This window comes from Cygnus atratus, chromosome 24, assembly GCF_013377495.2.
Source record: "Cygnus atratus isolate AKBS03 ecotype Queensland, Australia chromosome 24, CAtr_DNAZoo_HiC_assembly, whole genome shotgun sequence".
NCBI lineage: Eukaryota > Metazoa > Chordata > Aves > Anseriformes > Anatidae > Cygnus > Cygnus atratus.
The window spans coordinates 3,674,002-3,694,484 of record NC_066385.1 but is presented as its reverse complement, the minus strand read 5'-3'; the positions used below and the strand labels follow the sequence as shown (position 1 = coordinate 3,694,484).

At 58.6% G+C, this 20,483-nt stretch overlaps 1 protein-coding gene across 21 annotated transcripts in view; it reads left to right on the top strand.

Annotated features, from left to right (window-relative positions):
- FOXP4 (forkhead box P4) overlaps positions 1 to 20,483 on the top strand; it is a 59,111-nt gene that overhangs the window by 20,970 nt on the left and 17,658 nt on the right. For 12 of the 21 annotated variants that reach the window (XM_035561543.2, XM_035561546.2, XM_035561541.2 and 9 more), the window contains 3 exons: positions 9,268 to 9,357; positions 17,371 to 17,493; positions 19,336 to 19,422. In XM_035561543.2, coding sequence (XP_035417436.1) covers positions 9,268 to 9,357; positions 17,371 to 17,493; positions 19,336 to 19,422 — 300 coding nt within the window. The remainder of the gene's footprint in view (positions 1 to 9,267; positions 9,358 to 17,370; positions 17,494 to 19,335; positions 19,423 to 20,483) is intronic. The other 9 variants (XM_035561550.1, XM_035561549.2, XM_035561552.2 and 6 more) reach the window with 1 other exon arrangement.

Here is a 20,483-nt window from a genome sequence, read left to right as displayed (position 1 = left end):
TTTGAAGATCTCCAAGGAGAAGCCTCCACAACCTCTCTAGATAACCTATTGCAGGCTTCTCTGAGTATTTAGGTTGGGGCAGTGCTAGTTTTCACCCTCCCCGTGTCCCCAGGGCTGGTTGCACCAACCATGGTCTCTTTGCGCCCGTCCTTGTCGAGGGGTGCAGGTCCTGGAGGTGGGGTCCTGGCTGTCCCTGCCGCAGGTGGCTGCGTTTTGGGGTGGGGGGAGCAGGTCCTGCCTGTCCTGGTAGGGTCAGCACGCTCCGACCCCCTTGGTGTGATGCAGGAGGGCTTTGGGGACAAGATGAAGACCCGTTGATGGCAAAAGCAAGGGCAGGTTTTGATCTGAGCAGCATTCAGGCATCCAGGTGGGCGAGCAGAGGTGCTCCCCCAGTTTTTGGGGCTCATAGTGCATTAAGATGAAGAATTAACCTTGCATGTGTGGTTTAAAATACGTGTAACGGCCTAAAACATGTGTGACAGCCTAAAACACGCGTGACAGTTGTGTGCATGAGCTCTGTCCTTGCACACACGTGTGCACCTCGAAGGAGCCCTCTTGGTGCATGTCCCCCGGGGCACCCGGTGCTCTGCCCGCGTCCCTGCGCACCCGCAGGGAAGGGGGCTGCGTGTGCGTGCCTGCAGGTTACCTTTCAAAACAAACTTGGGCGAAAACATAAATTTTCCTCCTCGGATACTAAATAAGGCAATGATCCCTGCCTCGTATGGAGATCGCCTCCCTGAGCCATAAATTCCAGCGTGAAAGCTGTAAAAAATTGCTGTGTCTGATACTTTAGTAGTGAGTGCTGTAAATCCATTACCTGAATAACAGCCGTTTCTCACGCAGTTAAGCCCCTGTTCCCCTGATCTGAAGGGTAATCATGCGTGTAATGCTTCTGCAAGTCACCCCTGCCGAACGTGCCGCCGCGCTCCCCTCCCCACGCGGGGGATGGCCCCGAATTTCCCTTTGCTGGAGCCAGGAGGAATTGGGGACACTTGTTCCGATATGGCCAAGGCAATGTGGGCGGGTGGCACGCTGGCAAAGCAGTGTAGGAAAGGGAAAAAGGGTTTTCTGCGGGGTGCTGGTGCTTTTGGCTCGTCCCCGTGGCTGCCCTGGTGCTGCGTCCCCAAATCCTTGTGGGTTTTCTCCCAGCTCAGCCCCCGGATCCTGCCCTGCCCAGCGCCTGGGCTTCGTTTTGTGTCTCTTCCTTGGGGCTCCCGCTGTAATTACCCTGGGAAAGTCGCTGGCACGTGGAGTTATTAAGGGAGAGGGTTTGGTGAACTTCCAAACCCAAATGACATCCGCAATGACAGCACCTCGGGGCCTGGGGGGGAGGCATCCCGAGAACCATCAATCTTCATGCTCCAGGGCGTGGGGCTGAGCGGCAGCTGGGGTCAGGAATAAATGGCCCCGTACAGAGAGTTTTGCACAATTAGGTGCTTTATGGAGGCCTTACACCATCCGCGGGAGCATCCAGCATTCGCCCCCAGCGCTCCTGCACCCTTGGGTGCTCCTGTCTGACATCTCCCCAGGCCCGGCTCCCAAAATGTCTCCTCGTGCTGCTTTTCCTTAGTTAATTGTATGAACGCTCCGGAGGTTTTTGGGGGCTGGGAGGGGCAGAAACCCACCCGAGTGCCCCCACCTGAGCTCGAGGAGCCACTGGTGGCTTAAAGCTCAAGGGTTTGCTTGGATGGGGTGGTCCCCAAGGGGGGCTCGTGCTCTGCCCATGGGTTTTGGGGCCAGTTTTGTACCTCCTGGGGCAAGGAGGGGCAGCTTGGACCTTTGGTGCCTGAGGTCCATGGGCACCTGGCTCCCATGGGTGGGTGCTGGACCCTTTGTGCGGTGCCACCATGTCTTCTACAGGTGGAAGAGCAAACCCCAGGGGTTTGGGATTAAAATATGTCTGTGTGGAGGCTGCCTGGATGCGCATGGGCAGGAGAGGAACTTTTTAGGAGGGGGATTTGCAAGTCGTGGGGTGCTCAGGACCTTCTGGGGCTGTTTTGTGCCCTCCTGAAGCAGGCTGCCACATGTGTCCATCCCCCCATCCCAGCTCTCTGCTGTCCGTCTGTCCCCCCGGCAGCAATTCCAGCCCCCTCTTTACTCCCCAGCTCCTCGAGCGGCCGCGCGTCGCCCCCCCCCCTTCTCTCCCCCCAGTCTCGAGGGACTCGGCATTGGGGTTAAATCCCTGGATTTCAATGGAGGGGGCCCCAGGCTGAAAAACTTGAATAGGACGCAGGGCTCGCATTGTGCCGGGGCTGGCGGAGGGGAGAGGTCGGCTGGGGGCATGGGAGGGCTGCCCGGCCCCCCGGCATCTCCCACCGCCGTTGCTGTGGGAACGGCCAGGAGACCTCCAGCGAGCCGACATCCCGCACCCGGCCTCCAAAGCGCCCGCTGCCCGGGCGCATTAATGAGTTTTGTAAGGTGGGGGCCGGTCCCGGCCTCCTCCCTGGTAATCCTCGCCGGGCAGGAAGCAGGGGGCACGGCACTGACCGGGCCCGGCTTCAGGATGGGGGTTTCGGGGGGATCACGGGTATTTGGGGACCCCCGTTGATGGGTGATGCGTGGGGCTGAGACATTGAGCCAAATCCCGATGGGTTGGGGATTTTGGGGTGTGGGGGTGTCCCCAAATGGCTGCAAAAAATCTGGTGTCCCCCATGCATTCGTTGTACCTCGCTCGGCCTTCGCCGCCTGGATTTATTTGCAAGTGTTTGCTGCCCAAAGTGGGGGCGAGGGGGTGGGTTTGGTCCCCCCCCGCTATTAGATAGGGACATTCAGAGCCTCCCCAGTGCCCCCAAGGAAAAGGGAGGCCACACAAACTCGGGACACCTTGCACGGGACCGGGCTGTGGTGGGACCCGGCAATGCCGCAGGGTGCTGAGAAAAGTGCGCCTGGCTCAGGTTTCCCCTGCGCTGGGGTGTGTTTGTGTGGTTTTTGTTTGTTTTCTTTTAAATTCCACCCTAAAATCCGACTGTGCAGGCCTGCACGGTAGCGCTTCCCAACTTGCAGTCCTACGGAAAAGGAGCCATCTGGAAAACCCAGCTACTCCAGCATTGTTCTGGGTTTTATTAGGCAGAAAGTAAAAAAATATATATTTACAGTTTATTGCAGACACGTAAAATCAATGGTAAGTTATTAAACAAAAATAAGGCTTTTAAAAGAAGCAAATTGGACTTTTTCTGCAGTTTGAGAGGGGTGTGGATGGGGGGAGGAGAGGCACTTTGCCGCGATAGGAAAGATACCGTTCCATAAAACATGTGATCACATCTCAAATATATTGTGTAATCCGCTATTATTAGGGTATTTAAGATAAAAACGAGACCAGAGCACTTAAGGGAAACTCATCTCTCTATTAGGTTCCTCAATCCGTATTTCATATTTTACTGAGTACGAATGCAGGAGGGTTTGGGTTCTTTTTTTCTCCCTTTTTTTTTCTGCTTTTTTGTGGGGCGGAGGGAGGGGTGGGATTGTCAGGAGCTTGTTCCTTGTGTTCTTCATTAGTGGAAATGGGTTTAACCCCTCGCCTGGGAGGATTGAAGAGTCAAGAGTGGAGGAATAAAGTCCAGAAGTATTAGTGTGTGCCGCGAAAGGGAGAACAGCTGGGGCCGGGAGAGAGGCACGGAGCTGGTTGCAAAAAGGCCGTTTTTTTATTTTTTTTTTTATTTTTTTTCTTCTCTCCCTGTGAAGAATTGTGTCATTTTGTTAATTCTGATCTCTTCGAGCCATTTGGTTCTGGTTAAGCCAGACTGGGGCTGGGCCGGGTGGAAGTGCTTTTCAATATGGCATCATTTACCATTAATATCCAGCTAAAAATATCTGTGTGTGTTGTTTTAATGGCTCTAATTCTGGAATGCGACGATGTCATTTTTATGAGGTTAGTGTAAAAAGTCTTTTTTAATTTTTTCATCCCTTCCTGACCTTTTTTATCTTCCAAAAGGAGCGGAGGGAAAAAGAGAAGATACAGGCTGCCGATGCTCTGCCCCCCTTCCTCGCAAAATCCTGGGGTTGGTGTAATTTTTAGGGCGGTTTTTAATGCGCAGGAGGTTAAAACCCCGTGCGAAGCTTTGATCCCGTCCAGGTGGAAAATCCCTCCGCTATTTTTGGGTGGCGGGTCCCACCCTGGGCAGGGAGCAGTGGCTGCGCTTTTGGCTCCGGCAGCTGCGGCGTCCCCGCACCGGCAAAGCTGCGAAACGAAATACCTGCTGGGGCAAGGGAGGTTGAAAATACCCCGGATGAGATTTTTCCATTGCTCTCTCTGGTTTTTGAGGAGTGCTCGTGGTGCTTTTAGACCCGGGGGGTGTCTCCATCCTTGCCAAACTTTGGAAGCTCTTCACCTGCTTCTTCTCCGTTGGAGCAAGTGGTGATGACCTTGGAGAGGTTCAGTGCTGGCAGCTTTCATGGAGTAAAAGGTGGAAGATAAAGGACAAGGGGATAACACAGGGGCTGAAGTGGAATTCAGGCATCCCAACCAGTGCTGGTGAGCCGTGCTCTTCTCTCCCTGCCTCCTCCATCACCTGGGCCTGACGCAAACTTTGTTTCCCCGGGGGAAAAAGTGAATTTTGTGATCCTTGCCGGGAGGGAGGTAGCCAAAAGCAGCCTCTTCTTGCCGGCTGGTGCAGCCTCCATCTCCATGCATCACAGGGCTGGGGGCATCCCCTCCGTGGGCATGTCCGAGGTGTGTTTTATTTACCCCCCCTGCTTCTTTTAGCCTTCCGTGGTGCTCAGGAGCTCAGCTGCAAAGCAGCTCACGGATGGGGCAGCGCCGAAAGTGGACGGAGATGGGAGCGCTGAATTTGGGGGAGGTTTCCTCCAGCATGCTGACAGCTTGTCCGGGTACTTCTCAGGTTTGTGGTCACCTTTAAAAATACTTGTGTAGAAACCAGGGTAGCTACAGGTTGTTTTATTACGGGCCCTGTGCTGTAGTGCTGCCTCATTAGAGCAATAGTGCAGAATGTATCGAGACGCTGGCGAAACCTCGTCCAAAATTGTGCAATGGAGTTTTTCGTGCTTGGAAAGAGTAAGGCAAAAAGCTAAAATAATGAAATGAGCAAAATCCAAAATTTGAGGTTCAAATCCTTCCTGCCCCAGGCATCTGCTGGGTCTGGGGGCTCTCGGTGTGAGATACGCAATGTGCCCCTCCGTGGGGCAGGGTCACCATCCTCATCCTCTTCCTCAGCCCCGAGCCCTGCTGCTCTTGAGGAGGGCAAAGCCAACCAGCATCAGCTCTTGACGTAAGTGTCTGAGACATTACAAACTTTTTTTATAGGATAATTTGCTGATCAAAGGGAGCCATCCAGGAGCATGATGAATTTGACACAACCCATTCGTTCCTAATTACGGGTAACATGCTAATGACTCTTGAATAACACCATGCAGCAGGATACAATTTAAGAAAAATCATTTTTTCTCCAGTTCGTAGACCCAGGAGGTGAAAGCACATCTGCTTTTAGGGGAGAAGACTTTCTTCCCTCTGCTTTCTCGTGTTTTGAGCCAGAAGGACAGACTGGGCGACACCCTCTGTGCTTACCCCCCCCTGGGGGGCACCTGGGGCTGTTCCTCCTGCCTTGGGGGGGGAGCGTAATGACTGCAGATACCAAGGGTGCCCTAATTTCTGCCCAACTATTGGCTCCTGAGCGCCTTTTACCTTTGATCTTCCCCTGGTATGACATTTTCGGGGCTCCCCGTGCGCACCACATCCACAGCATCCTTTGGTCCGCGGCCGAGCCCGATTTGGGCTTTGCTTGGAATCACTGCCGGCCAGTGGGGAGGGAGGGAAGGGGGGCAGCTGGGGAGGCCCCCGTGTGCGATTGTAAGGCCATGTCATTTTTTCCTGTAAATCTTGTAATTTCGTGCTTCAGAGCACAACAAAGTGAGGGAGCCAGCGGGAAGTGAATTAAATTCCCCCCTGAGATGCCGAGCGGGGCGGGCGGCCGGGCCCCCCGTGGCCCCGGTTGCTGGGGGCTCAGTGGCACCCGTGCCAGCCGGGCTCCTGTCCCCTCCCCGGTGCTGGCACAAGCCACCTTCTGCCACCAGTCATTTGCCAGCTCAAATAAAACTCAGCGTGGAGTTTGCAGGGATTGTGGAGCCTCCTAAAGACTGGGGGCTGCCCCGCAGCTCCCCGCCAGCAGCGCTGCTGCTTGCTGCCTTTGCAAAAAAATTAATAAAACCCCAACAAACAGGGCTTGGGGGTGGCATTGCCTCCAGTATCGGCTCTCAGAGGGGTTCTGTCCCCTCTTATCTCCCAGGGATTATTTGGGTTTAGAAAGAGAGATTCTGGGAGAAGCCCTGTCTTGTGCTTCGCCTGCGCGCTGTAGTGAGCCTCTGCTCGGCCTTGGCTGTGTTTTCTCCACCTCCGTGCTGATTTTTGCCCAGGTTTTGGGGGAACCTGCCTCCCCACGTCACCCCATCCCACTGCCTTTAGCACGGTGGCATCCGTCCCAGCCAGCCAGCAGGATCATGGCAGTCCTCGGCACGTGGCTGTCCCCGAGCAGAGATGACTTCTCCGTGCTCCGGAACCAAACTTGCCCTTCCCCGGGGGAAGGGCGGTGTCGGTGTGCTCCAGGGCAAGCAGGAAAGCTCTGTGGCTGGGTGACAAGCAGCAGGCAGCTCGTTTGCAGAGCAGTGACAGGGTGGCACTGGTGTCCCTGTCCCCAGCAGCGTGCAGGGCTTACCTTCCTTTGCCCCTTCATTGCGCACAAGCCGCTTCCATCAGCTCTGCGCAGCCCTTGCAAGCTGCAGAGGAACTTCGCGTGGTGCAGACAGAGAAAGCAAATCCCTGCAAACCTCCATCAAACGGACACGTGGAGAAATCCGCAGAGCTCGGGCAGCCGGTGTGCACGCGTGGCTGGGGTTGGTGGGGGATCCAGCACCCGTCCCGGGTGGGTGCCCGGCTCTTCCCTGCAGGAGAAGCCGCGTGGGTGCTGAGCAGCCTTAGATTGACTTCCTCCACCCTTGGCTTTTAACTGGAATTACTGTTTTCATTTCAAAAAGTAATTAAAATATCAGACCTTGAGCTGTCATAACTGTCACACGGCTTTGTGTTCCTATTACTGATGCACATCTATTATGGTTAATAACAGGGAAATAACGTGCCCGTGGAGAAGCGCGCGCCCTGCGCTGGGGCTGCGCCGGCTCCGCCAGCCACGGGAGCCGAGGGGGTTTTATTTTATTTATTTCATTGTTTGGGTAAAGCGATGAGTTTGTGAGTTATTGGTCGTGAGGTTCTTGAGCGTCCCCAACAGCCCTTGTGGCATGCTCGGGAAGAAATGGAAATGGGAGAGCTTTGGTGCGGGTGCCAGGGTGCCCACGCCAAGCCTCGTCTGCTGCTGGGTGCATGCTGGGAGTGCAGGAGCTTGGCAAACCTTGGGGGGGGTTGCATTAAAATTTGGGGCTGTGAAAGCTGGGGGTGGCAAAGCCCTTGGGGAGCTGCTCCACGAGATGCCAGCCAGGGCGCAGGCCTCAGCAGCGAGGTCCAAGGCAGGGAAATTGCTTTTTCATTTGTTTTCCTTCAAATCCAGCAGCCCCCATCGCGTCACAGCGGGGCTGTCCTTTAGGACTGACTCCCTCTGGTTCTGAGATTCCCGGACCGCAGCCGATCCCTCTGCAGCCAAAACCTCTGCTTGCAGCCTCCACCTTGGGCAGCAACCCTAAAATGTACCTCTTTTTCCTCGAGCATGCTCCTACCGCCTGTCCACGTGCACGGGGCTTTTATCCACAAAACAAAAAAGTTGTGGCACAACCCAGACATCCTTTGCTCTAAATCCGTCGCGTGCGCTGTTCCCGAGCGACCCCACCACGGGGAGAAGTGCTAAAGGGGGGTTTTGGGCGGAAAAGCAGGTAACGAGTCCTGGTGGATGCTGCGCTGAGCAGCAGTGTCAGGGGGGAATGGGGATAGCAGGGGGGGAAATAAATGGGGAAGCGGAGTGGGGCTGTGCGCTGGGGCGCGTTCACACTGCGCGCACCGCTCCGGTTTGCATTTGGATTCATGGAGGCAGCGCGGGGCCACCAGCCGGGGCACGACTTTGTTCTTTAGAGCTGGAAACGTGGCGAATTAACCAGCAGCCCTTCCTCTGAATTAACCAGCAGCCCTTCCTTGGGGCACACGCGGTGATTTACGGCCGGGGGGGCGCTGACAGCTGGCGAACCCCTGCGCCGCCCCCCACTGTAATAAAATCCTGGTGGGCAGGCAGGACCACAAGGAAGAGCTTGGTTGTTTGGAAATGTGCCCCCTCCAAAAAAAAAAGTTGCTTTAGAAGCAAAAATAAGGAGCGCACGAGGAAGCAGGGAGCGGCTGGGTGCTGCGGGGTTGGGTTTGTTGGAGCTTTGTTCCCCCTTCCCAAACAAAGCCCTTTTTGCCCCCACACACGGGGCTGACCAGCCCGTCTGCATGCTCGCCCTGGCTCCTCTCACCTCCGAGTCTCTGTGGGATTTTTCTTATGGGAAGGGGATTTTCCATATGCATGGCTTGCAGTGCTCATGCCTACGTGTGTTTCCGCCAGTTTTTTTTTTTATCGATTTCATTGGGTTTCTACCTCTTTTGCCTGTTGCGCGACTTCGCAGCGAGATACCCTTATCCCTGCAAACAAGTGCGTGTTAAGGAAATTAATAACTCGAAGGCAAACACCCATAAAAATGAGCAGGTTTTATCTCGGTCACTTGTGCCGGTTGCTAAACTCCTGTGGTATCTTTGCGAGCTCCGTGCAGACGTGCTCACAGGTTATTAATTTGGGGTGTAATCCTGCGCTGGCCGTGACCCGAATCTGGGTGGTGCCTGGGACTTTTTGGTGCTGCAAAGTGATGACCAGCGGTGTAATTAAATACACGCTCTGTCTTTAGACATGTGGGCTGCCAGCTTCAGCAAAAAATCGTGGTGGTGGCCCCGTGGAATAACCTAGCAGGGAGCCGGACCCTTCCTGCAGCTCTCCCGTGCGCAGTTTGGGCGCCCTTTGCTTGGGGCAGGGTGCGCGTGGCTGGAGGAGGGAACGGGAAGGGGCTGAGGCTGGCCCCGAGCGATGCCCTGAACGGCTGGGGACACAGCGGGGTTTGCAATGGGATGTACTGGTTGTACTGGTGTTGCAGGAGAGCGTGCTGGGGGTGCTGCCCTCCTTTCCAGCTGCTCGCTCACACCCCAGGAACAAAACCCGCAGAGACCCCGTGCGGCTGCCCCCAGAGCTGGAGGGCGAGCGTGCCCAGAGGGAGGAGGAGGAGGAGGAAGAGGGACGAAGGCAAAGGGGGCCTCTTCCTCCTGCCCACCCCAGTGTGTCTCTTTTGCAGGCTCTCCAGGTGGCACGCCAGTTCCTGCTGCAGCAGGCCACGGGGCTGAGCTCCCCCAGCAGCAATGAGGGCAAGCAGCCGGCGGTGCAGGTGAGCCCCAGGACCTCCCCCTGCTTTTCGGGAAGGGCTCGGCTGCAAACTGGTGCTGATGCGAAGGGGCCGCGGGCGGTGCAGGCACCAGCACGCATCACCTCCCCCTTCAGGATGGCCGCAGCACGCCCACGAAGAGTTAAATCCCCTGTAAACCTCCAGAAATTTGTTGTGTTTTTTGTTTTTTTAGTGTCGGCCCCTGGCTGCATGCACATCCCTTTCCTTTAGGTTTCCTCTGTAACAGCAGCTTGGGAGGGAAATGCTGTTGGGGACCAAGGTTGCGTGTTTTTTGGGGGACGGGGCACCTTGGTGGCCCACTTGGTGGCCCACTTGGCCTCAGCACAGGGTCCAGCGTGGTGTGGGGCTGGAGGGACCACTGGGGTCCCCACCGTGTGCTGCCGTGGTGGGAAATGGTGCAGGGAAAGGGTGATGGATGGAGGGGAAGGGCTGGCTCCTGGGGGGTAAGAGCAGGGGGTGCCACGGGAGAGGACGTCGCCTTGTGCCACCCTGGCTTGGGGCAGCGTTTTGGGTAGCGGGTGCAGGGGTTCACAAGAATTTGGGCACCTCAGGACTCGTGCCAAGACCCACGGGTGGGTGCTGTGGGTGGGACGGGATAAGGGACAGTCTGTTGGGGCTGGAGCCAGGCAGGTGCTCATGCATGGGATGGGGCAAGGACCCATCTGGGGTGGGTTTTGGGGGGTACGGACAGGAAAACCCAGCTTTGGGTGGGCGCAGCACCTTCAGGCTGCACCCGTGGTGGAAGGGGGACTGTCCTGCTGCTCCTTCCCTCAGCCAGCCAAACGGGGCAGAAAACAGAGAGAAAAGGGGCAGCGAAGGGGTATGAACCCGGAGAGGGGGCCAGGCAGAAAGAAGCAAAGCCCAAACGAATGGGAAGTGACAATTTAAATAGCTGTGCGGAGGGGCTCTCCCTTCAGGCTAATTAAATTTATCGGAGAACAGCAGGTTACCTTATTAGAGCCACGTGGGCTTAATTAACAAAGGAAAGTAATTAGCACACGCGCTCTCAGAGCTGGAGGTCCTGCCCATGCCAGGCGCAGGCAGCAGGGAGGAGGCGAGCGGGGCTGGGGCCGGGTTCCTCTCCTCCCCAAACCCGGGGAATTAAACCTCCCCCCAGCACGCTTCCCATTTATTTCTCCCTGTGCTGCAGAATTGCATCTCGGGTGCAAGCGCGAAGTTGCTTTTTCCCCCTCCATATCACAGGGTTGGCTTTTTTTTTGGTGCTGGGGGCTGCCCCCGCGTGCCCTGGCGCTCCTGGCCGGCAGCCGAGACGCGTGGCCTTGCCAAGCTCCGTTTGGGGGAAATGTGAATTTCCCCAAAAATTCGCAAAATGGCTCAATTTCGGTGTGTGTGCAGTACCAGTGGAGCCATGTGGATGCCACCCTGTCCTCGTTGGGACCAGGGGAGCCCCTGTGCCCCCCTGGGTGCCCAACCTGCCTTGAAGGGGGGGACCCGCGGGCTTGGGAAGCACCAGGGAAAGCCGCAGCTGGGTCCGAGCAGCAATAATTAGTCAGGGCTTCTGCGGCACACAAACCAGGCGGCTTTTTCCAGCAGCGTTTTCAGGAAGGAAATGCAGTCACTGCATGGAAAATATCTGCGAAGGACAAAGGCAGTAAGAGTGAAGTCAGATTCCGGGAACCGGCGCCCCGCTCCCCGGCCGCGCTGCGCCCGCAGCCTCGCCGGCCTCCCGTCGCCTCCTCGTGCCCTCGCCTCCCTTCTCCCACCTCCGTCCGTCCTGTCCGTCCGTCCTGCCGTCCATCTGGCCCGGCTTTGCCAGAGTTAACTGGATCTGCCGCCCTCTTCCCCCCCCCCCCCCCTCCTCCCTTTTGTGTTGCAAAAGAACTTGTGAAAGTTGTAGACGTGAGTCAGAAATAGCTCATAACTCAGCCGCCGGCCTCTTCCTCCCCCTGCCCGGCAGCTGGAGCGGGATCTGAACAAGGGGAGATAGAGGATTAAGCAGGCTCCTTTGAAAGGAAGTTTATCTGACGGCGGTGGTGTGGATGAGACTGGCCAGGACGGCCGCTCGGGGAGGAGGAGGAGGAGGAAGGCTGGCTCCCAGTGCAGCCTTGGGCTGGGGAGGGAGGAGAGCGCCCAGGATCCCCGATAACCGGGGGAGAGCTGGTGGCTGAGCCTGCAAAACGACCAAGTGCTTGATTTCCACACCACCAGGGATTTTTTACGGGGGGGAAGCTGTTTCGTAGCCCCCCCAGCTCCCCGGTGGAGCATCCCAGCAGGGGCCCGGTGCCGAGCGCTCAGACCCCAGGAGCGCTGCGGGGTCCCCGCTCTCGCCGTGCCCTCGCTGCCACCGTGCCGAGGGGACGGGACGTTTGTGGGGCGCCACGCCAGCAGGAATATTAATGACAGTCGGCAACGGCACGCTCCTAAAAACAAACAAGGAGCTGCTGGGCTCGATAGGGATCTTGGGTTATGGTTTTTTTTTTTGTTTTTTTTTTTTTAATATGAACCCTCTCTGCCCCCAGATGCCTGGAGGTGTAGCTGTGCGCCGAGTCCTGCAGCTGACGCTGGGACTGCAGCTGCATCTGAAAAAAAAAACCAACACCCTGAAACGTTTTTAAACGATTTGGTTTCCCTGCAACTTCAAAACGATTAGGCTTTTCGGCGGAGGCTGCCAGAGCCCCGTGTCTGAGGACTTTGCCAGGGATGGTTGGTGCGGTGCTCCTCCTGCACGAGCCCGGCGTGCTCGGGAGCGGGGAGGCTGCACGTGCCCGGAGGATGCCGTGGGGTTTTGGTGCTGGGCCACTTTCTGGCTTGAGACACTGCTGAATCACGGGGTGTCCATGGAAATCGTCTTTCTGGGGTCCCATGCTCATGGATTTGGGGTCTCCGAGCCATCGGCGAGTGACTCGCTGCGGTTACAAAGCCTCTGAAAGGGGAGAAGGGACGAAGGGCGCCCAGGGAAGGGGCGAGGAGTTTGGAGCAAACTGCGGGAAATTGCTTTTCTTTTGTCTGCTGTGGCGGGGAGGGCAGCGGAGCGGAAAAGTGTATTTTGTTGATTTGAAACTTGAGTGAAATGGGTAATGAAGACAGATCAATACCAGCCCTTCTGCGTTCCCATCCAGGAAAAAACACAGCAGCCCGGCTGTCTCAGCTCGCGCCGCGATGGGTTTTCCATTGGAACTTGCGGCCCCGGGGTCCATCCCCTGCTTGCCCCCACTTCTGCCCCTTTTCCTTCCCAAACCCCGGCTCTCCCAGCCCGGGAGCCCCCTTCCACCGCCGCCGCATCCCCCAGCCAGCTCCTTTCAACTTCCAGCAACTCGCAGCCCAATTATGCGCGATTAGTGCTCCCCGGCGGGGCGCGGCGCTAATGAGGACGCGCGTCGGGTTGTGCACGCAGGGGATTGATTCCTCCTTTTCTTTCCGTGCAGCTGGACAGCGGGGGCAAGGCCATAATGCTGTGCTCTGACCCGGAGGGCGCAGCACCCTGTCCTCCCCGGGGCATTGCACCTCCCGGGTGGGCACAAAATAACCCCGCAGCCTCCAACTCCAGCCCGGTGCACGGAGCTGGGGGTTCCCTTGCAGGACTGCTTGTGTCCAATTCCTCTCTCCCCAGCCTGGTGTAAATCAGGAGAGCCCGGGTGATGGTGCTGGGCTTACACCCATGGGTGGCTGCCTGGCCACAGGCACCCGAAGCTCTTGCAGATGGTCGGAGCTCACTCGGCCTCGGGGCTCGCGGTGCAGGATCAAGGCTGGGGGCAGGAGGGGATGGGTGCAAGCGCCTGCTCACCCCAGCGGGGCTGGAAGTGAGCGGGTTGTTTGCTTCCACCCATGGGAAGCGGGTGCTGGGGGGTCCACCCGGGTGTTCGCTCTCATCCCTGGCCCCTGACCTCAGTAAATGCAAAGCTGCTTGGTTGTGGCTCCTTCCCTCTCTCCTCCTGCCATTCCCAGCTCCCCGCCTCCCGAGCAGACGTCCCGGGCTTGTTTCTGTTGGTTTTGGATTGGAAAAGGGTGCTTAAAAAAAAAAATAATAATAGCGCCAGCGTGTTTGCTGTTGTTTCTAATTGGGAGTTAAAACCCGAGATTAGATCAGAGACAAGGATGCGCAGAGCCTTGGGCTCTGCGGGCAGCGGGGAGCTGGCGTGCGCTGCGCCACGGTGGGACGAGAGCTTTGCTCTGTCCCCATGACCCCCAAACCCCCCTAGGTCGATAGGGGCGAGGTGGCAGGGTTTGGGACACACTTGGAAGTGGGGCTTTAGGTGTGGAAACGTAGACTCTACTTCCCCGTGGCCACGGTGGCTGCTGTTGGGAGCGACGGCTCGGTGTGGTGGTGCCGGAGGGTGCAGGGATGCTTCAAGGCTGAGCCGCCGGAGGGGTTTTGGCACTCCAGGGGGTTTCTGGCATGCTGTGGGGTTTCTGGCACTCTGGGGCTGACGGGGGCTCCCCTGGCCCCATTGGGAGGTGCTGCGAGCAGGTGGCCGAGCCCAGCTCAGCCTTCGGTCTGCGGCATCCCTCGCTCTGCCTCATCCCCCGCGCTGGCAGTGGCGTTCCCCTGGTACAGAGGACAGCGCGTTCCCTGCGATCCGCTTCCCGTAAAAAAAAAAAAAATAATAATAAAAAAAAGCATCGCTCCCCAATCCCGCTGTGTTTTACGCCCGGCCAAATCCCGTTTCGCGCAGCCGGCTTTGGCAGGGTTGCTCCGAGCTTACAGCGAGCGCCGAGCTTCCCCCTTTAACACCCGTCTTATTTTCCACCCGCCGCCTGCTTTATCCGCCCCCTCGCCGTCCGCCCCTGTCCTCTGGCACGGAGGGATTACAACCCCGACCGCCTGGAAAATCACCCCCTCAAGATTGTGTTCGCGAATCAGAGATACAGCGTCGGGGCTTTTTGTGAGGCAGCCAAAGCTGTTAGTAAGCAGTTTTGCGGGGTGGCAGGAGGCCAAGGAGTGAGTCAAGCCCTTCTCCAGCGCCGTGTCTGGCAGATGCCCGCTCGTCGCACACCGCCCGCGCCGCTTTCGGAGAGACGCGGCCGGGGACGAGCCCCGGTGCTGTGCCGCTGGGCGCTGCGGGGTCAGTTCCCAAAGGGGGGATGCAAAAGAGGGGAAAGCCCCAGATTCTGCTGCCGATGTTCCCTTAGTGTGGGTTTGGGGTTGCGAAGAGCAGGACGGGTGCTGCGGCTCGTCCCACGTGCAAGGTCAGGTTTTGCTGCATGGAGGAGGCTTGGCTGCTGGGTGCGTGGGGAAAAGAAAAGCCAGCTTGGTGCACGCTCACCCGTCGTCCCTACAGTGTGCTGTGCTCCTCGGCACCTTCCCTTTGGCCCTCCTGGGGGTGTCGGACCCCAAAACCCCCCTATACCCAGGCTGCCCACCCCCTGCTGCAGCAGAGCTCGCTCACCGCGCGCATCCCGCAAGCACCCCAAGGCACCGTGCTCCTCGGCATCCCGGGGGCTGCCACATGCTGTCCCCCCCCTCTCCAGAGGGTCAGCTGCCGGTGGGTGCCCCCGGGGGCTCTCAGCCAGGCCGGGGGGAGCCGTTTCCTCGGGGTCTCTGTGCCCAGCAGCAGCTGTCACCGTCCCCACGACGCGCTGGAGGCAGCTGGGGCTGTAACCGGATGAGCGACCGCAGCAGGAGCGAAAACTTGCTGCATGTGGGAATTTCCCGTTTTGCTTCGAGTTCCTGCCCTCCCTGGAAACCTCGGTGAGGAGGGGGACGTTGGCAGCGGGGAGGGGGAAATTTGTCCTTGGCCAGCAGGGCTCCGGGAGCCGGCGAAGCCGCCGCGTGCTGCTGCTCCCGGCACCGGCACCCGAGCGCGTCCCCGTTCACACCTCGCCGCCGCCATCTCCCCGTGTCAGCCCCGCGTCTGAGCGCGGAAAGAAAAAGCCATTTAATGCAGACAAAGGTTGTATGAAAATATAATTCTGCTTTTGTTAGCAGCCATCAAACTCTAAAAAGCGTCGCTTTTGTTTTCTTGTAACATTGTGAAAACCTCGTGTCGGATCGAGAGCTGGGGCCCTCTCGACTAATCGCCTCTCCTTTGTGTTTTTAGATTATAGGGGCAATTAGTGTTGTCAAAACCTCTGGCAATTCTCTTTGCTCTTGACAGGGTGTCAGTCCGTTGGGCGAGAAATGGAAGGTGTTATAACTCTCCGGTAATTAGGATGCCTCCGATTTGAAAATGCCAGCAAACGTGTACGAGAGGCCGCGCGGTGCCGGGGGGCGGGGAGGCAGCCCGGATGGGGGGGATGCGGATGAGCAATTAATTAGGGGCTCTCATTCCGAGCACGTTGCCAGCTGATGAATTGGCAAAGGGAAATTAGCAGGATGCTTAGCTCCCGGCGAGCGGGCACGGACCTCGAGCACGCTCGCCGTGCCGGTGCCACCGCGTGGGCTGCCGTCCCCGCCGGCATCCCTCCTGGCCAGATGTTCGCCGAGCGCTGCGCACAGCTGTCTGCCGGCACCTGGCCACCCTCAACGCTTGTGCACGGAGATGGAGCACCCGACCAGCAGCTCCTTGCTTGTTTTGCAATGGGGATTTGCTGTGGATTGGGCTTCTCCAGCCGGCATCGGCGCTGCTGCAGCCGGCGTTGGCGGTGCTGCAGCCGTCGGGTTTTGCAGCTCCGTGCTGGGGATGCTCCTGGTTTTATAATTATTGTGATGGGATAGTTTGGTTGATCCCTTTTCTGGAAACAGGAGTAGGGGTTGCTATGTGGAAGGGGGAGCCTGCTTTAGGGTGGCCAACGTCCCCGAAGGGGGATTGGGGCAGCGGTGAGCTTCGTGCCCGCAGGCATCCCCATCGCCGCCGCCCAGGCTGGTTTCGCCGAGGGCGCCCCAGCAGCAGCCCTGGGTGTGAACAGGCAGCAATTAATAAATAACTTGGGCATGGCGGCGGCTGGGGGGGCTCGCCGGTGACAAATGGGCCTCGGCCCGCTCGCCTCCCTCCAGCAAAATGCCTGAGTAAACAGATAAGCCGCTGCAATCTCCCTTGAAGGTCAGCGCGCTGTGGTGTGGCCGGGCGCCTGCCACGGGGTGCTGCAGGGGGGAGGCAGGTCGGGAGCAGGGGGCTTTGGGCATCCCTCGGGAGCCCTGGGGCTGCAGGGTCCTGGGCTCTGCTTTGGGCTTTGCTGGCTGAGCTGGAGCTGGTGGGTTTATTTCTCTGTCTCTTGGTGCCCGACGTGTTGGGATCCTCGAGCGGAGGGATGAGACGCCTTGCGCTTGGCTTGCACGGGGGAGCCAGGCTGCTTTCCTACAAGAAGCAGCATCCAGGGAGCATTACGCGCTGACAACAGGGCCATAACCCTTCCTACAGCCTGAGGAAAGGGATCGGGGGTGGTTTCTGGCCGCCGGGATCACGGGGGCTGCGTAAGGGAGGCCGTGCGGCTGCGCTGAGGAAGGCGGCCATGCCCCACCTGGGCAGGACCTGCTCGCGGCCGGCCTGGGATCCATCACCGACACCTTCCCCGCGTCGTCGCGGGGGCGTGCGCCCGCATTAGGCTAACCAAAAGGCAGGGGCTGGCAGGTTTTCTGAGCCCTCTCTATGCTTGGCACGGTAATGAGGTGAGTTACTGGTGTCAGCTGGAGGTAAAAGCTTTGATGTGCCTGCGGAGAACCTGGTCACCTCTTCCTGGCTTTGCAAAGTTATCTGGGTGAGTGGTGACCTGCCCTGCTTCCCACGGAGGTTCTCCTCCCAAGACCCCAAGGGAAGGAGCCCGGTCCCAGCTCTCGAGGGCTTTTTGTGCCCTCGCAGGAGGGGAAGGGGCTGGGGTTGGGGTTGGGAACTCATGTGCCACTGGGTGCTCTCGATGCCCGATTCCTGTGGCGGTAAAGCAAGCATCTCCGTGCCATCGTCACCTCCTCACCGCGTCCCCTGTGGTGGCCTCGGCGTGCCTGGATGGGGGAGGCATGGTGGGAGCAGGTCAATCAGGTGGCAGAGGGTTTGAGGACAGGAGGCATTTGGGGAAGGCTTTCAGAGCTGGAATGGGGAGCCCGGCAGGTCGATGCCACCCCGAGCTCCCCAGGAGGTGACGCATCTCTCCTCTCCGCAGGTCCCCGTGTCCGTGGCCATGATGTCCCCGCAGATGATCACCCCGCAGCAGATGCAGCAGATCCTCTCCCCGCCCCAGCTCCAGGCCCTCCTGCAGCAGCAGCAGGCGATAATGCTGCAGCAGGTAACGCTGCTCCCACCCCGGCTGGGCATCACCCGGGTCCTCCCAAAACATTTGTCTTCCCCTTGAGTGCTGGAGCTCAGCCGGCACAGGCAGAGGGTCTGGGCCCCTTCCTCCCGGAGCTCCCGTGTTCCCTCTGTGTTTCCTTGGGGATCCCCAGGGTGTCCAGCACCAAGGGTTGAAGGGAGATGTGCATGCTGATGGTGCACAGCCGGATGCAATTCGGGATTTCAGAGCACACAAAGGGGCCAGTTTGGGGCTGGCCGGTTCCTGGGGAGGGCTGGGAGTTGGGGTGGATGCTGGAGAACTCCCCGCGGGTCAGGATCCAGACCTGGGTTTGCCTCTCACGGCGTTCCCCAGCGCCCTGCGTCAAAGGAGCGGGGAGGGAAGCAAAGGGAGGCCAGGAAAAAAAAAAAAACAACCCCAACCTCCGAAACAAAGCAGGGCTGCTTGGGTAAACACCTCCCGCTGGCGGGAGAGAGGGAAGGAGAAATCCCACAAGCATCCTCCACACCCTTCCTCCTGCCTCCAGTACCTGTTTACTCCAAACAGGCTGATAAGGACTCAAGGTTGGCCCCAGGGAAAGAACAAAGGGTAAACACTACCCTGGGTGGGTCCTTCTCCGAGCCTCTTTGGAGCCGGATAAAGAAACACGTTTGACTGCAAATTAAACAACCCAGGCCGGAATAGCTCGCATTCTCCACCAGCAGAAAACCAAACATCACACCTCTCACCCCTGACCCAATGTTCCCGCAGCCTCGCTCGACCATGTTGCAGAGCCCCGGCTTTGATTGGCTTTCGGGTAAACACGGAGCCTTTCCAAACCTGTTCGCCGACAGAAAAAGCAAAGTTGCTGCTGTCAGCGCTGTCAGCCCCGAGCTGATAAAGGCTTCCCGGCATCCAAAGGGGCATTCCTGAGCCGCCGCCGTCGCCCCTGCGCGGGGCGAGGGCCGCCCGCCTGCGCTGACCTCCCCGTGCCTCCGGCCCCTCCTGCGCGCAGCAAATCCATCAGCAGGAGTTTATTTTGGGGCCGGGGCGAGAGCATCCCCCGTGATAATGGGGACTGGGACCCTCCCTGCTGGCTTGTTGTGGGATGTGGTCCTGTTTTCCCGGCTCGGAAGATGGGGTGCTGCCAGGACGTGGGGTGTCTGCGCTGTGCGAGCCAGGGCCGGGTGCCCCAAGGTCCCCCCCGTGCCCGCAGAGCCTGCAGAGGGGATGGGGCAACGTCTGTGCTGCTGCTTGGGGGGGTGCACCAGGCAAAGCAGGGGAAGTGCCCACCGGGAGCTCCCCCAGTTCTGCAGCACTTTCTATGGGATGTTTGGGGCATCTCTCCCTAAAAAAAATTGCTGCAAAGGAGCTGCTCGCCTCCTCGTCTCTGCCCCGTCAGATAAACCACCCCAGAGCAGCTGGAAAATCCCCGGGGTACACGTTCCTCATTTCAGCTCGGGCTTGGGACCCCCTCAGTGGGTGACGGACAAGGTGGAGGCTCCCAAACCAGTGGCACCAGGCAGGGTAAAACGCACGGCAGGTTGGGGATTGCTGCTCTTTGGGGGATTTTATTTGCTGTGGGGATCTGGAGCGCTTGGGAGGCTCTTGGAGTGGGCTCCCAGGTTTTGGGATGGCCTCGGAGAGGTGCTTTTCCTCTGAACTCGAAGCCAGGAGCTGATGGGAGGTGGTGTAGCTCCTTGCACAGGGCTTGAAGCAAAGCCCCGGGAGCTGGTGGGAATGGGGTGACGCCAGGAATGGGGTGGCACCGGGAATGGGGTGGCACCGGGCACGGGAAGCTGAGCCGGTGTTCCTGCTGCTGATCCGTCCCGCTCTCTCTCCTCCCTCTCTCCCTCCCAGTTGCAGGAATACTACAAGAAGCAACAGGAGCAGCTTCACCTGCAGCTATTGACACAACAGCAAGCTGGAAAGCAGCAGCCCAAAGAGGTGAGCTCACGCAGATGGGTGCTGGGCCCAGCCTCCGGCTGCCATCAGATCTGGCTGCGAATAAAAGGGGGACCAGCAGCAAAACAACGAGGCGTGTGTGGATCCTGGCAGCCAGCTGGGAGCCGACAGGGGGTGTCCAAGGGGACGTGGGGCACGGTATCGTCCCCCCGGGACACAGGGGGGCCCCCCAAATGCTCCTTGCGGGGTGAGGGCAGAGCGGGCTCTCGGCACGGCTTGGGTCGGGCGGCGCAGTCCTGATTTAACCAGCACGACAGCACCCTGGCAGGTAGGCAGGCAGGGCTGGTCAGGTAGGAACCCAAAACAAGGCTTTTCGTGCCAGGAAGGGCGGTTCTGACGAAGCCAAGGCACTGTGTGAAATCGCAGCGTTTCCAGCAGAGAGGTTTTCTGGAGGGAGAGGCTCAGGCGGGGGCTGGCGGCAGCGCGCAGCGAGCGGTCGGCAGCGCTGTGCCGTGCTGGGCCCTTGGCTGAGGAGGGAATTTGAGGATATGGGAGCGTTTATGCTACTGGGATCACATCAATCAATATAATAATTCCATTCCCACAACAGGGTTTACCGTCCCTTCCCGTAGTAACACACTCAGAGCACTCTTCCCCTGGGCCCACTTTTGGGGATGCGCTAGCACAGCGGTTTGGGGCCAGCCCTGACCAGCAGCAGTCAGACATCACCTCTCTTTTTTTTTCCCTTCCCAAACCCCCAGATATTTTCACCCCTCTCCTCCCCGATCAGTGCACATGGTGCTGTGCCTCCAGCATCACTGTGGGGCCATCCCTCGGCTCCTTCCTTGCCCCCTGGTGCAGGGGGACGTGGACCCGAGCTGCTCAGCCCCTGTCTCTAGCTCAGCATCGGCGTGTGATGGTGCTGGGGCTGTGTGTTGCAACCTCATCTCCTGGAAAACCTCCCCGATTTAAGCGAATTGCATTAAAAAAAAAAAATCCCAGTTGGCTTTGAGGAAGAAAGCGCCGAACCCTGCGCACGACTTCAGGCTGCGGCTTGCCTTTGGGCAGCTGCAGAAGGGCTCGAGAGCGGAGCGCACGCGTCG